Source organism: Malus sylvestris, chromosome 3 (genome assembly GCF_916048215.2).
Source record: "Malus sylvestris chromosome 3, drMalSylv7.2, whole genome shotgun sequence".
In the NCBI taxonomy this organism is placed as follows: domain Eukaryota; kingdom Viridiplantae; phylum Streptophyta; class Magnoliopsida; order Rosales; family Rosaceae; genus Malus; species Malus sylvestris.
In genome coordinates, this window is record NC_062262.1 from 5,335,759 (window position 1) to 5,356,114 (window position 20,356).

The 20,356-nt window shown below is 36.7% G+C and overlaps 1 protein-coding gene, 1 long non-coding RNA gene and 1 other non-coding gene across 3 annotated transcripts; all 3 read right to left on the reverse strand.

Annotated features, from left to right (window-relative positions):
- Positions 1-10,677: 10,677 nt before the first annotated feature.
- LOC126616783 (probable protein phosphatase 2C 25) lies at positions 10,678-12,795 on the reverse strand. Its single transcript, XM_050284897.1, has 4 exons — positions 12,242-12,795; positions 11,497-11,835; positions 11,206-11,385; positions 10,678-11,090 (listed from the first exon to the last, which is right to left on the reverse strand). Exons 1-4 carry the CDS (start codon positions 12,683-12,685, stop codon positions 10,932-10,934), a joined length of 1,122 nt encoding a protein of 373 aa, XP_050140854.1. The 5' UTR covers positions 12,686-12,795; the 3' UTR covers positions 10,678-10,931.
- A 4,376-nt stretch (positions 12,796-17,171) lies between these two features.
- LOC126614652 (uncharacterized) lies at positions 17,172-19,865 on the reverse strand. Its single transcript, XR_007620472.1, has 2 exons — positions 19,736-19,865; positions 17,172-17,272 (listed from the first exon to the last, which is right to left on the reverse strand). It is a non-coding gene; the product is annotated as an uncharacterized LOC126614652 (long non-coding RNA).
- Positions 17,957-18,088, reverse strand: LOC126617541 (small nucleolar RNA snoR136). Its single transcript, XR_007621414.1, has one exon. It is a non-coding gene; the product is annotated as a small nucleolar RNA snoR136 (small nucleolar RNA).
- Positions 19,866-20,356: the final 491 nt, after the last annotated feature.

Genomic DNA, 20,356 nt, shown 5'->3' on the forward strand with positions numbered 1-20,356 from the left:
TTCTTTGTTCAAATTTTGCAACATGTGTTTTGTTTTAACTGACACATCGTCATTAATCTTCGGCATAAAAAATATTATTAGTTAATAACGATTTATATATATGACTGTATGCAAGATTATCTCTTTCGCTGTATTTGTAAGGAGAGCATGAGGGCCAAAATACTAGGTAAGAACAAAGAATTTAGCAATTGACAGGTACAGGGAAGCTTCAAAAACCGAGTAATGGAACAACGAAGAAGTCTGCGTACGGAGTTGGGTGTTAACTTTTCTTTGGGAATTTAGATTAACTTAATGATGAAGAGAAGCAGCAAGTACCAGAAGTTTCGAGAGCCATCTTTTTTTGTGTCACATGTGACAAGTCAAAAGCTAATATCATTAAGTTAATCTCCTCTTACATTTAGGTTTATGGGTTTTCGGCCACGTGTTCTAGACCAAAGTTTGGTTCAATGTAAAAGTTGGTAGAAGCTTTTCAGCAAAGGAGAAGGAGGTGTCCCTAATGGTACGGACAATTAAAAGTAGGCAAAATTGGATTAGAAAGGCTAATGTGCATTGATATCTACTTAATTGTCTCGTAAAACAGTTTGTCACTCGGATTAGCAAATTAAGTAGGCAAAATTAATTTTTATTAATTTTATTTATAACGGTTTTAACATTTAATTTTGGCATGATGCTAGAGAGATTATATTTTTAGGTTTTTTTCCGTAGACTAAATAGTATGGAGGCTGATAGTTAGACTTCTTCTTTAGATGATTAAAAAAGTTCCAAAACATCAACTGTCACTTCATGTGATTTACAAAAGATTGTCTAAAAATTTGGTCTTCTTATAATTTTCACTAGTTTTATCATCTTCGTCCACATGAAATATTGTACTAATAAAAAGACGTGAAGCCCGATTTGACTATTCATGGAACTATAGATAACAATTGTCAATTTTGAGAGAGTAGACAAAATTTGCAAACTTAATTGGCTATACCACTAGAGTTAATTTTTGTCTGCAAAATAGATTTGCCTACTAAACTGCCTATAACGCTTTAAAAAGGCAAAGCAAACACCAAAAGATTGGGTAAGAACGTAAAGGTAAGTAGATGAACTTCAATTTTTGGGAGATACCTTAAGGGGAAGAGAGTTTTAACGAAAAACCCTCGGTACTATTCACTTTAATGAAAAATCACATTTTTACACTAAAAAGTCAAACTTGGTATCATTCACTTCACCCTTTATTTTGTCATTATCGTTAAAACTCAAAGTTTTCAAGCCATTTTCATTAGTTTTGCTTAAGGGGAAAGATAAACATGCATGAGTCAATAACATTGTCCTTTTCGCTTCATGATATATGTTTGTACCATACTTGACCAATCCTGAAACTACTGAGCACCGGTCAACGTTATACCGTCAAGGACCCAAAAAAGTTTCCCTCCAACCAGAAGGCCAATTACAGCGCGACACGTGTCGACATCAGAAGCCAATCATAGCGTGACACGTGTCAACGTCAGAAGCCAATCACAACACGACACGTGTCAATGTCAGAATGAAACTAGAAACTCTCTTCTATAAATAGAGATCATTCTCTCACAATATTTCCTAATGTCATTTGTACTAAATCATTCACTTGTACTCACTAAAGGAGAGCATGAACCTATGTACTTGTGTAAACCCTTCACAATTAATGAGAACTCCTCTACTCCGTGGACGTAGCCAATCTGGGTGAACCACGTACATCTTGTGTTTACTTCCTTGTCTCTATCCATTTACGTGTTTATCCACACTAGTGACCGGAGCAATCTAGCGAAGGTCATAAACTTAACATTTTCTGTTGTACCAAAATCCTCACTGATTTTGTGCATCAACAATATATATGCCAATGTGTAAAATTTCTCAAAACTGTCCAACCAAAACCATATATGCACCTCCTTGTACATTGAATTGGAATATTAACCTATGGTTTTCATTTATATAAATGTTTTATACGAAACCCTTTATTTGCTTAGTTATTAATTAAAGGTCATTCTCTGAAAAAATAAAATCAAATTGACGATCGTTAGTAATTCATATGTGCTGAAAAAACAACAGTTTTGATAATAATTAAGATTAGCATGATAGACCGTACATTAAATACCAAACAATTTTCGATTTGATTTATTGTTTTTTTTTTCACATATAATCTTCATTGATACCTAGCAAAGAAGGAATAATTTTGATTGTGGCATGTGTACGGTAAAAATTCGTTAATTATGACATGCTACATGAGGAGATACACCTCAGAAGTGCACCTAAGTAATGTTTTACAAGCAAAAATAGGGGGAACTGTAAGATAATAAGTGTTTTCTACACCCTCGTTATCCTTTAGTAGTGTGGCTCCGTCATTGTAGAATTATAGAACGTATTTAATTAAATTAACTCTCGAAAAGCTAAAAAACTCCAATGACCTTTGAAACCGTAGTTTGTTAAACTTAAGTATTCTACAACTCGAACACATTTTTTTTTTCTTATAACTACACGACATTTCGATTTTACAATTTTTCGAACAAAATAAAAAGTCAGTAATTTTGAATGCTCACATCTCTTTGGTCTGCGACAAATCTTATGGAAAGAAACCTGCTCCGGTAGAATGGTATCTATGTGTTAGCCCTCGCTATTACTCAAACAAAAATGAAATGTATGGTTGTGTATTCGCCCTTAAGTTAAAACCTCGGATGCAAAATAAATTCACTTTCTTTATGTACCCACTTATGAGAATCATGAATTCCTGACGGATCATTTATGATGAAGATGATAGACTTCAAGAGAATGATTCAGAGTTAGATAGGTTTAGTATAGAAGGTGTCCATTTCGTTCCGTCTAAAGAAAAGCACCCACGGGAGCGGCCGAGACCCTCGTAGGTATTATTTAGAATTTTAAACTTTATTGTTTAAGATTATACGGTCTAGCTATTGTAGCTGTAAGTGTTAAATATTAATTATAGCCTATGATTAATTATATAATTGTAATCAGAAAAACGTGGGTTTGTTTTTTAAATTGTTGGTTGAGTGGTCTATAAGTTGATATACTAGGTTTAGTTTAAGTTTGTTCCGACGGTTCTAAACTATGTCGTAGAAGATGAAGACAAGAGAACAAACGTTGATCGGAGGGCCGACAACACAACATGCATGAACCCAAAAACGATTCCATCTTCTGCGGCTGACAGACAATCCTCAACTCTTCCTCTTCTTTAGTCATTTGATAATGTCGTCTTTATATTTGTGTGTACTGAACTTGACAGCCTCCACAAGTAAATAGAGACCGAGTACTGCTAGCATTCGTCAAAGATCCAAATAAACATTTTAAAGACATGAACTAACTATTATAGGCTTAATTATACTTATGCCCCCTTAACTATATCTCGTGTCTGATTTTATTATTCAAAATTCAAATAAACTCAGTTTGTGTGGTTCGTAAGAAGAGACATTCTGTTAATTATAAAACTTTTTTTATTGGAATAAATGATGTGACACATTCACGTTAATGATCCCCACGTAGATCAAGAAACCAGAGTAAGTATTGGATGTCATCAGTCATCATTGAAAGTAGGGTTAAAATATTAGAAAGTTTTTGTCTAGTGGTGTTGTTACTTTCGGTTCCCCCCTCACTTACTGTTTTTTATTCTTTGCTTTCGGCTCTTCATGCTGTAAAGCAAAAGCAAGATATTAGATTAAGTTTTAGAGGGATTGCATGTCATCATGATGTTGGCTTAGCTGCCATCTTCCCTGCTCTCTTCTTCACGTTTCTTCTTCCTTATATGCTGCAACTTGTAACAATTTTAGTCATGAAATAAATATATAAAACTTCAATATGGTATCAGAGCAGGAAAAATAACCTGCTTCTGCATTTCTTCTAGCTGATCGTATTCCATCTCCGACATGGCGGAAGAACATTCTTATTCGTTTGGAGATGAAAATCCCCAGCCTTCCTCCTCAACCGTGTCTGAGGTGGATGTAAATCCAAATCAAAGATTAAGCTCGGTCTTGTTAAATGAGTTTAATTACTTACCTTGGTCGAGAGCAGTGAGTCTTGCCCTAGGTGGAAGATCCAAGCTAGGGTTCATAAATGGAAGCATCGAAGTCCCAGATGTTTCCTCACCAACTTATGAAATCTGGCTTTGCAAGGATCAGCTAGTTATGTCATGGCTCCTAAATTCCATGGAACGTAAACTAGCTGAAATATTCAGTTATTTTGAATCATCATTCAAGCTATGGGAGACAGTCAAGGAGATGTATGGCAGCCAGAACAATGCTGCACGTGTGTTTCAATTGAAGAAGGACATTTCCAACCTACAACAAGAAGGAAAACCTTTTGTTCAACTTCTGGGCAGCATGAAGAGCATATGGAATGAGCTGGAAATGTATCGGCCTCATACAACTGAGGCGTCTTTGCTACTAAAAAGGGCAGAAGAAGACAAGATATTCCAACTCTTGTCAAGCCTCGATTCAGGATACGAAGACCTACGAAGCCACATACTCATGAACCCCGATCTACCTTCCTTCACCAGCGTATGTGCAACAATCCAACGTGAAGAAGTACGAAGGAAAGTCATGAACATTGGCACAAAGACCGGTGTAACTGAAGCAAGGGCTTATCTAGCCAACGAAAGAAAATACAAAGTGAAGAATCCACACTTAAAGTGTCAACACTGCAACTATACTGGTCACGTTAAGGAGACATGCTGGATTTTACATCCAGAATTAAAGCCAGAGTTCATGAAGGATAACAAGGGCTCACAAAGACTGAACCATGCACCACACAGAGCCAACAATGCAACTGCCTCAACATCTCATGGTTCTGATGCACTCAAGAATTTCACTGCAAATCCAGCTGCACTCATAAATGAGTTTGCAGTGTATCTTCAAAGCAAGAAAGAGGTTGGCTTTGAAGATGGAAATTCAATAGCTTTGCTAGGCAAGTTCGCTGGATTTCTGACAGACACACAACACATGACCCGAGATGACATGCAAGGTATCATGACTGCTTTCAAAACTGCTCTTAATGTAAATATGATGCATGATTTGTGGATTGTTGATTCGGGTGCCACAGATCATATGACCAACCATGTTTCTAAGTTTCACAAGTTTGAAAATTTTTCAAAACCTTCTCAAGTCTCAACTGCCAATGGTGAGAGTTCTAAGGTTTTAGGGAAGGGAAATATCAACTTAATGTCGGACAAAATTGAGTCAGTAGCCTTATTTGTTCCTTCTTTTCCATTTCAACTTTTATCTGTGGGAAAAATCACTAATACCTTAAATTGTTTAGCCATTTTCTCCCCTCACAATGTCATTTTTCAGGATTGCCTCACCAAGAAGACGATTGGTGAAGGGTTTTACCTTGATGGCCTCTATTACATATCAAAAAGCAGTCCCAGAGGATTTCAAGCCAAGTCCAGTCCATCCCAAGATAGTCAATTGTGGCATCAACGTTTAGCTCATCCTGCCCAACCTGTTTTGTCATCCTTGTTTCCAAACTTAGGAAATGATTTAATTTTGTGTGAAACATGTCATTTGTCTAAAGCCACCAGATTACCTTTTACCTCATCCTTATCTAGGACTAGTAAAGTTTTCGAACTAGTTCACTCAGATGTATGGGGACCAACGTTTGAATCTTTTGATGGTTATAAGTATTATGTAACGTTTGTTGATGATTTCTCTAGAGCCACCTGGTTATACCTTTTAAAGTCTAAGAGTGAAGTGATTGAAGTTTTTAAGGATTTTCACAATCTTGTTAAGAATCATTTTTCCTCTCAAATTCAAACCTTAAGATCTGACAATGGCACCAAATATATGTCCCATATCATGTCATTATATTTGAGCAAGCACGGTATCATGCATCAAACAAGTTGTGTCGGCACACCTCAACAAAATGGTGTAGCTGAAAGAAAAAATCGTGACATACTGGAAAAAACGAGAGCATTAATGTTACAAATGAACGTACCAAAGAGATTTTGGTCACAAGGAGTCATGGCGGCTGTGTACATCATCAATAGATTTCCTAGCCGAGTCTTGGGGTTTAAATCTCCACTTGAAGTCATGAAAGGAAGAAAAATCGACCTTTCACATCTTAGAGTCTTTGGTTGTGTCTGTTTTGTTCATATACAGTCACACCATCGAGATAAATTGGACCCTAGAGCTCTCAAATGTATTTTTCTTGGTTATTCATCAACACAAAAAGGATATAAGTGCTATGATCCTCAACTAAGAAAAATAATTGTATCTAAAGATGTTCGATTTCATGAAGCTAACCCTTTTTTCAGCAAATCACATGAAGCCACAAGTCAGGGGGAGTGCATCTTAGACCTAATTCCTCTACCAAGAATCTGTACTCAAGATGTTTTAAATGACAGAGGTGCTAACCATGACCACATTGATGAATCTTCTACACCTCTCATTGAAGTCAATAATGAAGGTACACATCCTGATAGTTCTATGCATGATGATGACAACGGCAACCAAGAAAATCCTCAAGGTGTGGATGAAAATTTGAACGAGGATGAGATAAACCTCCCAGAACCTCGACGCAATCCTCGGCGTGATAGACAACCTCCCACAAGGTTTCAAGATTTTGTCACATATAAACCGAGGCATCCAATTTCAAATTGCGTGTCGTATCAAAAGGTAACTCCATCTCATGCTGCCTTTCTTAACAATATTTCAAGTCACAGTGAGCCTCAAAACTTTTATGAGGCTAATAACCAAGTTGTGTGGAAAGAAGCAATGAGAGATGAACTCAAAGCACTAGACCAACACAAAACCTGGAGCATCACCAAACTTCCACAAGGAAAAAAGGCAGTGGGCTGCAAGTGGATCTATAAGATCAAGTTTAATTCTGATGGTTCGATTGAGAGGCATAAAGCCAGGCTGGTGGCTCGAGGATTCACTCAAACATTTGAGGTGGATTACAAGGAAACATTTGCTCCTGTTGCAAAAATGAACTCAGTAAGGGTTCTATTGTCTGTTGCGGTCAATAAAGGTTGGTCTATGTACCAAATGGACGTGAAGAACACCTTTCTACATGGTGATCTTGAAGAAGAAGTCTATATGAGATTGCCACCAGGACACCCTCAAAGCCAAGAGCCTAATTTGGTGTGTAAGTTACATAAGTCAATTTATGGATTGAAGCAATCGCCACGTGCTTGGTATGCAAAACTAAGTACCGTTCTTCATAGCATTGGTTTCAAAAGGAGTAATGCAGATTCATCATTATTTGTTCGCACAAGAGCTGCGAGCAAATTAGTTGTGTTAATATATGTGGATGACTTAATAATTACAGGTGATAATGCTGCTGAAATCACCACACTCAAACAGTCACTTCAACAAAAATTTGCAGTCAAAGATCTTGGGGTGTTGAAGTATTTCCTTGGAATTGAAATGGCATCTTCTTACAAGGGACTATTTCTTAATCAACGAAAATACGTCATGGACCTACTTAAAGATGCTAATATGAGTGATGCTAAGCCTGCACTTACCCCTCTTGATAGCAAGCTCAAGCTTGACTTGGGAGGCACGTCACTCTCGGATATCAGCTTATATCAGAGGCTTGTCGGCAAGCTGATCTACCTAACGATCACCAGACCAGACATCTCATATTCAGTAAGTATCGCCAGTCAGTTCATGCACTCTCCCACCATCGAGCATCTGAACCTTGTCAAAAGGATCTTACGTTACTTAAAAGGGTCTGTTGGTCGTGGCATCCTCATGGCAAAGAATGACAACACTCAAATCATGGGGTACTGTGATGCTGATTGGGCAGGAAACGCAATCGATCGCAAGTCCACCACGGGTTACTGTACCTTTGTTGGTGGAAACTTGGTCACGTGGAAGAGCAAGAAACAAACTGTCATCGCAAGATCAAGTGCTGAAGCTGAATATCGTGCAATGGCCTCAACCGCGTGTGAGCTGATATGGCTAAAAGGACTTTTATGTGACTTAGGAGTGTTCACAACTCAACCAATGACATTATTTTGTGACAACCAGGCTGCCATGCACATAGCATCAAACCCCGTCTTTCACGAGAGGACGAAGCATATTGAAGTCGATTGTCACTATATCCGTGAACAAGTACAGTCGCAGGTGATTCAGACGCATTACGTAAAAAGCTTCGATCAGCTGGCTGATATATTCACTAAACCTCTGGCTTCCCATCAGTTTCAAAGGCTCCTCTCCAAGCTTGGATCCATCAACCTACTGGATCCAGCTTGAGGGGGAGTATTGGATGTCATCAGTCATCATTGAAAGTAGGGTTAAAATATTAGAAAGTTTTTGTCTAGTGGTGTTGTTACTTTCGGTTCCCCCCTCACTTACTGTTTTTTTATTCTTTGCTTTCGGCTCTTCATGCTGTAAAGCAAAAGCAGGATATTAGATTAAGTTTTAGAGGGATTGCATGTCATCATGATGTTGGCTTAGCTGCCATCTTCCCTGCTCTCTTCTTCACGTTTCTTCTTCCTTATATGCTGCAACTTGTAACAATTTTAGTCATGAAATAAATATATAAAACTTCAATAGTAAGTCAATTTCAGACTTTCAGTTGAAAAAAAATAAGAGACAAATTATAGTTCAGATATCATCGAAATATAACTAAACCTTAATTATGTGAGATTATGTGAGTGGCGAGTACTTAGAGTTCATGGATTAGTTTCCTATCTAGATCTGAAGCAAGTACATGACATGATCTGGCTGCAAAAGAGCCATATACAACTCATGTAATTAGGCGTTGTTTGTGGAATTTGATTGATAAATTAGACATGATGTTTGGTACAACAACATAACATGGTGATTAGTACCAGTGACAGTAGTACTGAAAAGTCCGGAGGCAGCCAACCTGGGATTTTTCTGGGAGAGGGTACACCATAAATGATTGAGAACATGCGGTGTGGGTGGACTCAAAGCCATTTGGTCGGATTCATGTGCTGTTGTTATCACAGAGATCCACTCCGAATTTTAGTGTTCGGAGTCCAAAGATTTGACAATCCAGATTACTTAAATTGAATTAGACGGTCCTCATTAACTTATTTTGCTGGTCCACCTCATACAAACCAAGAGCTCCGATCTCTTTTTCACACAAACCAAAGGCCTGGATTTCATGATCCTTAGGCCTCGGACAGTAAAGTTCGGGGAGGATCAAAATTCCTATTTTTTAGGTCAGTTTTAGGGCAAAGGGGGTCCTATTGACAACTGATCATGTTTGTTAGTGCGTTCTTCGTGTTATCTCATTGGTTTCTTTGGTTGTTAGTTATCCGATTAAGATAAGTATGCAAAGATATTATGCAGCATACCAAATCTTCGAATGCCAACCACATAATTTAACATGGGGGCAGAGTAGTAGGCAGGAAGGTGGATCGTTATGTACATCTCATCTTATGTTTTTATGAAAGAGTTGGCAGATGAATTTATTTGTAGTGGTTAAATTTTATGGTGTGACATACCCGTGTAGTGTTTGTTCAAATAAAATGGCAACATCCGACTTATTGGAAGCGTTTCATCTTGATGGCCGTCTCTCTAACACAAGTGAATAGTATCATGATTGACTTTTTTGTATAAAAATGTTGTTTTTCGTTAAAGTTCCCTAAAATATGTGATGCAATTACTTATAAGTACATTTGTGCAGCAGTCGTACCTATATGATAGAAAATGATTCCATGATCTTGATTCTATCTTACTTTGGATCGCAAGTCCCAAATTTATAAATGAATAGACATTTATAGACGGAGTCCACATCTATTAGAAAAATAATGACAAAATGTGGTACAAATAACATTATTCAAATGTAATACCATAAAAAAAAACTAACGAAAAGTCCAAAAAAACTTATCTTTTAATGAAAAACCCTTTTTAAAGGTATAATGAATAGTATCAGAGAAAGATATAAATATGATTTTTCGTTAAAAATAAACAGTATCGGAAGTATTTTGTTAAAACTTCCTACGATAAATGCACTACTGGACCACTACTGGACCATAATGCTACTACGGCAATGAGTGTGTTCTATATAAACTGCCCCCGTTTTTTTTATGTTTTTTTAAGTTTGTCTAAGTTGACTCCTCGTTTAAGAGGGTGGTTGAGAGGGTGCTACGGTGGAAGATGCTACTAAGAGATTAGAAAGGTGGGGAAGGGGAGGGTGGTGGTTGGAGGTGGCGGGTTGAGCGGACTTGGCGTGGTTTGGTTGGTAAGCGTAGTTTAGGTCCATTAGGGAGAAGACTGAGTGGGGGCTCGAGCAGGCAAGTGTTAAAGAGTCGGATTTGGTTTTTCCTTAATATAGGTACACTCTAGAAAATTTACGAAGACGATCGTTTACAAATTTCAAATCAACTATTGACGATACAGGTGACTCTCTAGTTGAAAGATTTGAGACGATGTGTGCATTTGATTGTGGTTAGAGGTCGACTAAAATTCCTTTAACCTTTCCGGATGATTCTCTAGTTAAAAGATTTGAGACGATGTGTGCATTTGACTGTGGTTTGGGGTGGACTGATATGCCTTTAACCTTTCCGGGCCAACTACAGCTAGTCCAACCCTTCGAGGTGCGGGTTACCACACGCTTCGACAAAAAAAAAAAAATTCTAAACACAAAACAAAATCTAAACACAGACAAAATCTTAAGCACAAACCGTTGTACCGAACCAACAGGGAGAAGAGGTCAGGGAGCAACAAAAGTTGGTAACATTCTAATGTGCAAGTCGTATTATTCTAAAAGAATGAATTAATCAACATCTTGAACTAAGTCAAGTTATACAAAGAATTAAAGAATAAGGCTGCAACAATTATACAAATCAATGACTAAGCGCCATTTATCTTCTATTGGTGTTAAACAAATTGCAGATAAAATGGTTAAATAATATAGCATAGACATGGATACTCTGAAGTCCAAACACCTTGATCTTTCTGACGGACCACCTCTTGTTAAGCCGAAAATCATAAGTAGCGTCTCAATTGGACTACCATCACGCTAATATCGTCGAAAGAGCCTCGGGATGTAGATAGTTCTATCAGCTTTTTGCAAGCCACCAACGGCTGCCCGTCAGCGCCTAAGCATGAAGGACGTACGATATCCACTGCTTCTTGGTTGCTAACCTGGAACGAAGGAATAAAATCCGATTTAGTTGATGTGGAACTAATTGATCTAAATAGTATGTATGGAACTCTATTGATTTAAATGCAAAATTATGATAACGGGATTACTAAATACCTTATCCCATAATCCGTCTGAGGCCATAATTAAGAACTCGTGTTCGGGTTTGATTCTGAGCACTTTGGTCTCTGGCTCTGGAGTTACATATTGTTTAAGGTGCCTATCGCCAATTCCTCTCGATACAGCTAGAGATCCCTGAATTCTCCAAACACCGTGGTATAAATCGACATATCCACCCTACAGAAAGAAATTCATTACAACCATCAATCACAATCCGAATAAGGTTTAACTTGAATCTGAAGTAACCTCAATGTATAACATTTTGGACAAAAGAAACGTAGTGCTTACCAAGTTATCAATTCTGGCTTTCTCGTCTTCCCTTGATGGCCGATGATCAGATGTGAGTGCTTCGGCAGCGCCTCCACTGCTCAAGACAGCACGGCAATCGCCAGCATTGGACACAACAAGGTTACCGTTCCTGATCAAAGCCGTCACGCAGCATGATCCACCACGGAAATCCTCCTTGAGAAAATCAGAGTCGGTATTCAGATAACCATGCTTGACTGCTTCCTCAATTTCATCACCACCCCTCCTCGCAACTTCATCTAAAATGTTCTTTGACAAGTTCTCTGCCGCAAACTCAGCAGCTTTTGCACCTCCATGCCCATCGAATATACCGAAAATCGCCTGCAGAAACAAAAGCTTCAGCATATCGAATTCCAATTCTCAAGCCGCTAATTCGACTAACTAAAATCAATAAAGTCCCGAAACCTGAAGCACGATTGTGCTCTAATAGATCAAAATATTATATATTTTCCTCAAATTCCATCATTTCAGAAAAGGTTTTTAAAATTTCCATCAATTCAGACCCTAGAACAACTCAAACATACAACATAAATTAAAAATTAACTACATTGGTTATGGTTCATATAAAAACCCCAACTTGATTTCTCACAATTCTACATAAAGCTTTCAAATTTTCCAAAATTCTACATAAAGCATTCAAATTTCTCAAAATTCAGCTCAATAACTAAAACAAATTAATCACAATTAAAACAAATTAAGAAAAACAAGAGAGCAACTTTAGAATTACCTGTTTGGAATCACCTTCAAGATTAAGACTAGCTGAGTAGCGATCCTCCAAAGCCTCTCTCCTCCCTCTCTTGCAACACACGTAGTAGTGTCCTTCTCTATCTGACTCCACCACCTCTCGCCTCCCCGCCGTTAACGGCGTCGGCGGAGCAGTCCCGTATCCCGAGGACACCACTGGAATACAAAGCTTCGCCGGCCTCTTCCTCTTCAGCTGCGACACTGGAGACCCCGGACCCGAGCACGACAACCCGCTCTGCGGCTTAGGGATCCGAATCCGAAACGGCGAAGACGGCGAAGATGGAGACGAACACGAAGCCAATCCCGCCGGTGATGACGCCGAAGTCAGGGTTTCTGGAGCCGGAGCGATCATGGAGGATTTGTTGCAGAACAGAGACGACGGCGGGGAAAACACCGGAGAGTTAGCCAGTGCGACGGAGCACGACATATCGTTTCTCCTTTTCGGCTTTGTTTTTCCGGTTAAAAAATTGTGCCGTTTGTTCTTTTTTTCTTCTTCTTCCTTTTACGATTTTTCTGCGTTTTGTTTTGGATGAAGAGAAAAAATGGAGAGAATTTTGGAATATATAGGGCTCCTCGGAGTGGGGTCCAGTCATTTTCCGTGTTTGTGGGGCCCTCCATGGCTATATTTAAACACTGTTTTGACCAGTGATTTGGGTCACTGTTTTTTAAATGTCGGTTTTACCCCTCATTGGATTTGCTTTGACTTTTAGTCATTACTTGAGATTGGACGTCGACGAACTCCCAGTAATTTTCTTCTAAAATTTAGTGAGAAGGTTGGATTTGTTATTAATTACGTTCGATGCTTGTTAACATGTTATTTTAATTTAATTTATTTTTATTAATATTAGAATTATATTTTATTAAACAAATGAATACTACCAACTAGTTATTATGTACATTTTACAGTAGCGAGGAGTACTTAATTAAAATTTTAGAGCGTCGACAATAGTTTGTTAGCTCCACTCTATGAGTTATACCACTAATTTTTCTATCTTGTTCTTTTGGTGACAATAGTTTATTTTTAATGTTAAAACAATTTATTTTATTTTATTTCAACAAGACTATGAGTTTGTTTGGAAATATTATTAAAATGTCTAAAAGAGTTTTAAAAAAGATGTTTTTTTGTTTCAAAATGCATTTGAAATGCTTTTTGCAAGAATCACCCGTTATATACTTCTTTCAAATTTATTTACACTTTACTAAGAATTGGTTTCAAAAACGTTTTCAGTCATTTTAAAAGCACTTTCAAACGATCTCTATACGTATTGAAAGTCAAATTAAATTAATATTATCCAAGCAGATTATGGTTCTAGATTACTGGATATAACAACATCAAAACCTAACCAAATTGAATATATTCAAAGCAATTTGTTTATAGATATTGTTATAGTTGGTTATTTTCGTCTAATTTTACAAGCATTTTACTGTTGAGTGGCGTTTAACCCTGCAGGGGCAAAACCGTCCGATCGTAACCGGGTGCCCCGCTACAAATCGGATGAGGGCCCGCGTGCCGGTGTGAAAAAAAATAAAAAAGTAAGAGATATTTAAGGGGTCAAACACGTTATTTAATTTCAATACGGTGTTTGACACCTTAATAACTAAGCTAAATGCTGTCATGTAGTTGTACAGCCGCCCAGTGTGGGCCCCCACGCTCTCCCTCTCTCCCCTCATTGCTGGTTTTATGAGCTTCTGCGAAGTTACCGTTGTGAACGCATCCTCGTACGTACAATATTGCATCGTGTTTCGGATTCTAATAATTCTTAAATTATGTTTGTTTATCGTATATTGTACAATTAATTTTCGTCAAATACTATTTATATTTAATTTTACATAAAAATATTAAAATAATTTTTAACCGCATGATATATGATGAACGAATACGATTTAAGGATCCCTAGATGCTTACAAAAAGAATCCAGAGAAAATCAGAAAGGAGCAGACTGGGATGTGAATGAGACACGATCGTTGGGAAACTGAAACGATGCCACCGCATAGTTTGAAAATCTTAATTTGTTGCATAACCCAATCGAATTGCTCCACGTAACCCAATCGAATTGCTCCACGTATTGTTCTTAAAAAAATGCACTCTTTCTTGCTGGACTAAAACACTCAATTACAACTCGTTGACTCTTTAAGACTAAGCAAACCGTTCACATTCTTCATTATAGAATATAGATCTTTGAAATTTTTCATGTTACTTCACATTCCCGGCATGTTCTTGATTTTTTTTTTATATTCTTATCTACACTAAAATTTTGCACGGTAGGACGGAAAAAATTTATGAAATATCAATATATTGAATTTATATAGGAATCATACTCTTATATTTGGTCAAAATTTTTTGAGTATATGATACCAATACATTGAACTCATGAGTTCAATATATTAAACTTATGAGTATAATACTAATATATTGAACTCAACCTAATGTAGCAGTTGTCGATGTAAATTTCCGCCGTCTCTAGCTTTGACAAAAATGCACCTGCAAAACAATCAACACCTTTTATCAAGGACCTAAGCCTCACGCGCCCACGAGGTGGGAGTTAGGCTAATGGATCTCCGATGCCTAAATTAGTTTCTTTGAGAAGAGTAAAGTGTTTAGGGCTTTTTGGGGTAGCAAAAGGTTAACGAAATTTGGTGGAATATGAGGTATATATAGGGAAGTGGCTGGCCATGGAGTTAGGGTTTTACCATACTTATTGCGGCATCCTATTGGCCAAGATTTTATGGATAAATATTCTCAAGATATTAAATAGGAAATAATCTCGTAAGATAATAGAGTAATTATCTCTAATTGATTTAAATATGGATTATTTATTTGAATGAAGTCACTATTTAATTAGAAATGTATTCAAGATATGATTTGGGTAATTAATCATTATCTTTAATGGTTTGACTTTTCTTTGCCAATGGCAGGTGAGCTGTGGGTAGTCATATTAATCTACAAGGACCTTCAGGGGTGCGAACGTGTGAGCTGCGCGTGGAAGTATGTGGGAAGCATGTCCATTGAATGAGGGCACTCTTGTTTTTCTTGGGCAAAAGTCTACGTGTCGCCTCCAGAGTATTTGAGATTATTTTAGACTCCACAAATGCCCCACACTTGCTAGGATGCTTGTAGGAAAAAGGCAGTAGGTGTAGAAATCCTAAGCTGCATAGGCTTGTAGAGTTGTTTCCCAATTTGAACTAGATCTCATTTCTTGATTTAGAGATAGACTTTTTTTAGGAAAAGGAAACCAATTGCCTCAATACCTATTTAATTCAGCCTTAAATAAATTTGGAGAACAATTATAATTCCAACAAATAAGAGAGAAGCCAGAAGAAATTTGTTCCCCCTCCTCTAACTTTATTCTTCTCTTGCCTTTGCAAAAAGTCGTCTCTAGTTGTTGTTCTTTTCTTTGCTGCACTAAGGTAAGAAAAAATTTAAAATTTTCCTTCTCTTTGAATTTTTTGGGAATCTAGAGACTTGAAAAATTGTCGTGCGTACAAGTTGTCGTCGAAGTGGGGAGGAGCTGACTGGGATGTGACTGAGACACGACCGTTGGGATACTGGGCGCGATTACTAACGGTCAACATGTCGAACCTTAAAATTCCGGTTTTACACTTGTTTCTGGTGTGGTTTTATTCGCCACGGGGCCACCGCGCACTTTGAAAATCTTGATTTGCAGCATAACCCAATCAAATTGCTACACGTATTGTTCTAAATACACTCTTTGTCGCTGGACTACAACACTCAATTACAACTCGTTGACAATTTTCTCTTTCAAACTAAGCAAACCGTTCACATTCTTCATTATAGAATTATAGATCTTTGAAAATTTTCATGTTACATCACATTCCCGGAACGTTCTTGATATTTTTTTTAATTATTATCTACACTGAAATTTTGCACCGTAGAACAGAAAAAGTTTATGAAATATCAATAAATTGAATTTATATAAGAATCACTCTAATATTTGGTCAAAAAATTTGAGCATATGATACCAATACATTGAACTCATGAGTTTAGTTTATTAAACTCATGAGTGTAATACTAATATATTGAACTCAGATTAGTGTAGCAGTAGTGTTATCAATATCAAGCTCAGATTGCCTGATTCTTATATATAGGTATCACGCTTGTTCAAATTACTGTGGAATGCCTAAAAAGTGGAAGAGTGGCCTAAGCCCCACTAAGGGTTAGGCATAATTGTTTAGTTTGAATACAACTAGATTGTGATGTGTTCTTTGTGATTAGGTGTGGATGATTTTATTATGCTGGACTTTGACCCGGTGATAATATGATTTCACAAATGCATTTTAACATCGGGATGTCATCTTACTCGCATTAAGTTGTAGTAGGCCGTAACTTAATATTGAGTTCACTATGGGCTTGTTTCAAAGTGCCCTATAAAATTACTGAAAACGCTTTTGGAGATATAAGCATAAGTTTCAAAAATATTTTAATCATAAGTGTTTTTGATCATTTTAATACACTTCTAAACGATGTAAGTTGCGCTCGCATTGATGAGTACGAGAGATAAAAAAGGCCTTGCACCGTGTCTGCTTTTGGTTAATATGCAGGCCCAAGACCAAACAAACTTAAACAAATTTTCTTTTATAGTCTTTTTTTTTTTTTGGAGCATTTTTGCTCACCACCATTTAGTGTGGTGTATGCTCACCACCCTAGTTATCACCGTTAAATGAATTTAAATTTCGAGATTCGTGTAGTAGATAAGCACAAATCTCAATATTTAAACCCATCTAACGGTGATAAATAGGATGGTGAGTATACACCACACTAAATGGTGGTGAGCAAAAATGCTCCCTATTTTATATAATTGTCATCTGATAGTTAGATACAATTCATGTGAGATAGTAATGGTATTAAATAAATATACAACTATTGTAGTCAAAATAAAAAAATAAAAAAATCATTTCTTTAACGGTTGCTTTATTAACACCTCACATATGGTAAAAACACACCACAATCAAAATTTTCTTCCATTATACCAAATTTACCCTTCTTCGATTAAACCTCCATTAAACAAAACCCCCAAATTTCCACAAACACAGAGTCCACCAGCACACATTAGCTAGGAATGAACTCCTAACACAGTTTTGAGAAACCTGCAGAATAAGCTCCATGGAAAACGGTGTCGAGGCAACTATGATTTTTCTCCGGCGCATGTTTAAGTTACACATCCAAATAAAAGCCATTAGATCTCGTTAACTTTTGATCTAATGGCTCTTAGTTTAGTAATTTAAATATGCGGACCCAACACTCTTGTTCAAATATGTACTTTTAACCAATGTTCGTTCTTAATTTCATTTAAAAAGTTACGTTTATTCCTCTCCAATGGCGGTTTGTATGCGTATTTATCTTACTTTCTTGATTTGTCTTCTTTAATCTTGTGATGTTATTCTATTTTGCAAGTTTAGACCTTTAGAATCGACTTTAGAGTGGTTAGGTTTTATGTCCCCTGTTTTTCCATGACAAAAAAATAATTATGCTTCTCTCCTCCTATCAACCAGCAAATGATCACGATTAACCTACACCACAGTTCTAAAAGAACACTGTTTGCATTAAAACTGCAGTAATTTTAATGAAAATCTGGGTATTTTATCTTTTTTGGTTTGATTTAGAATAAAATGTTCGACAGAGGTAAAAGGTAAAGAAAAATAAAGTTGTATAAAAACAAAAGAAAGGGAGCGGAAGGTTGGATTTAGTCCTCCGACGTCCAAATACCACACAGAAATCGTGGCATTAGATAGCTAGGAGAACATCTTTCTCGGCTCATAATTCTGCCTTAAGCACAAATTAAATAAATTTGGAGAAAAATCATAATTCCAACAAATAAGAGAGAAGCCAAAGGAAATTTGTTCCCCCTCTCCTAACTTTCTTCTTCTCTTGCCTTTGCAAAAAATTGTCTCTAGTTGATGTTCTTCTCCTTGCTGCACTAAGGTAAGAAAAAATTTAAATTTTTCCTTCTCTTTGATTTTTTTTGGGAATCTTGGGACTTGAAAATTTGTCGTGCGTACAATGTTGTCGTCGAAGTGGGGAGGAGCTGACTGGGATGTGACTGAGACACGACCGTTGGGAAACTGGGCGCGATTACTAACGGTCAACATGTCGAACCTTAAAATTCCGGTTTTACACTTGTTTCTGGTGTGGTTTTATTTGCCACGGGGCCACCGCGCACTTTGAAAATCTTGATTTGTAGCATAACCCAATCAAATTGCTACACGCATTGTTCTAAATACACTCTTTGTCGCTGGACTAAAACAACTCAATTACAACTCGTTGACAATTTTCTCTTTCAAACTAAGCAAACCGTTCACATTCTTCATTATAGAATTATAGATCTTTGAAAATTTTCATGTTACATCACATTCCCGGCATGTTCTTGATATTTTTTTTTTTATAATTATTATCTACACTGAAATTTTGCACGGTAGGACGGAAAAAGTTTATGAAATATTAATATATTGAATTTATATAGGAATCACTCTTATATTTGGTCAAAAAATTTGAGTATATGATACCAATACATTGAACTCATGGGTTCAATATATTAAACCCATGATTGTAATACTAATATATTGAACTCAGATTAGTGTAGCAGTAGTGTTATCAATATCAAACTCAGATTGCCTGATTCCTATATATAAGTATCACACTTACTCAAATTACTGTGGAATGCCTAAAAAGTGTGAGAGTGGCCTAAACCCCACTAAGGGTTAGGCATAATTGTTTAGTTTGAATACCACTAGATTGTGATGTGTTCTTTGTGATTAGGTGTGGACGATTTTATTATGCTGGACTTTGACCCGGTGATAATATGATTTCACAAATGCATTTTAACATCGGGATGTCATCTTACTCGCATTAAGTTGTAATAGGCCGTAACTTAATGTTGAGTTCACTATGGGCTTGTTTCAAAGTGCCCCATAAAATTACTGGAAACGCTTTTAGAGATATAAGCATAAGTTTCAAAAATATTTTAATCATAAGTGTTTTTGATCATTTTAATACACTTCTAAACTATGTAAGTTGCGTTCTCATTGATGTGTCCGAGAGATAAAAAAGGCCTTGCACCTGCTTTTGGTTAATATGCAGGCCCAAGACCAAACAAACTTAAACAAATTTTCTTTTATAGTCTATTTTTTTCTCCTACGTGCCACTTTAACCAATAAAAGAGACTATCTATTAGTCTGGACTATGAAGACAAGTGTTTTTTATTTTAAAGCGTTAATAAAAAATAAAAAAGATTAGCTACAATACTTACATATATTTTATATAATTGCCATCTGATAGTTAGATACAATTCATGTGAGATAGTAATGGTATTAAATAAATATACAACTATTGTAGTCAAAATAAAAAAATAAAAAAATCATTTCTTTAACGGTTGCTTTATTAACACCTCACATATGGTAAAAACACACCACAATCAAAATTTTCCTCCATTATACCAAATTTACCCTTCTTTGATTAAACCTCCATTAAACAAAACCCCCAGATTTCCACAAACACAGAGTCCACCAGTACACATTAGCTAGGAATGAACTCCTAACACAGTTTTGAGAAACCTATAAGCTCCTTGGAAAACGGTGTCGAGGCAACTATGATTTTTCTCCGGCGCATGTTTAAGTTACACATCCAAATAAAAGCCATTAGATCTCGTTAACTTTTGATCTAACGGCTCTTAGTTTAGTAATTTAAATATGCAGACCCAACACTCTTGTTCAAATATGTACTTTTAACCAATGTTCGTTCGTAATTTCATTTAAAAAGTTATTCCTCTCCAATGGTGGTTTGTATGTATTGAATTTTGATGTATATTTGCTTGATGAAACAATTACAAGATGAAACATATATATAGGGAAGAAAAAGATCATAAGCCTAATTTTGCCTAACTTACCTATCTTGCTTGACTAACCTAACTTGCCTAACTTTGAACAAGAAACCTAACTTGCCTAACTTTGAACAAGAAAGTTGACTAGCCTAATTTCACTAGTCATCCAACACCATTATTCCAACATGTTTATTTCATGCATTTTAACACTCCCCCTCAAGTTGGAGTGTGGATGTCAATGACACCCAACTTGCTAATTAAGA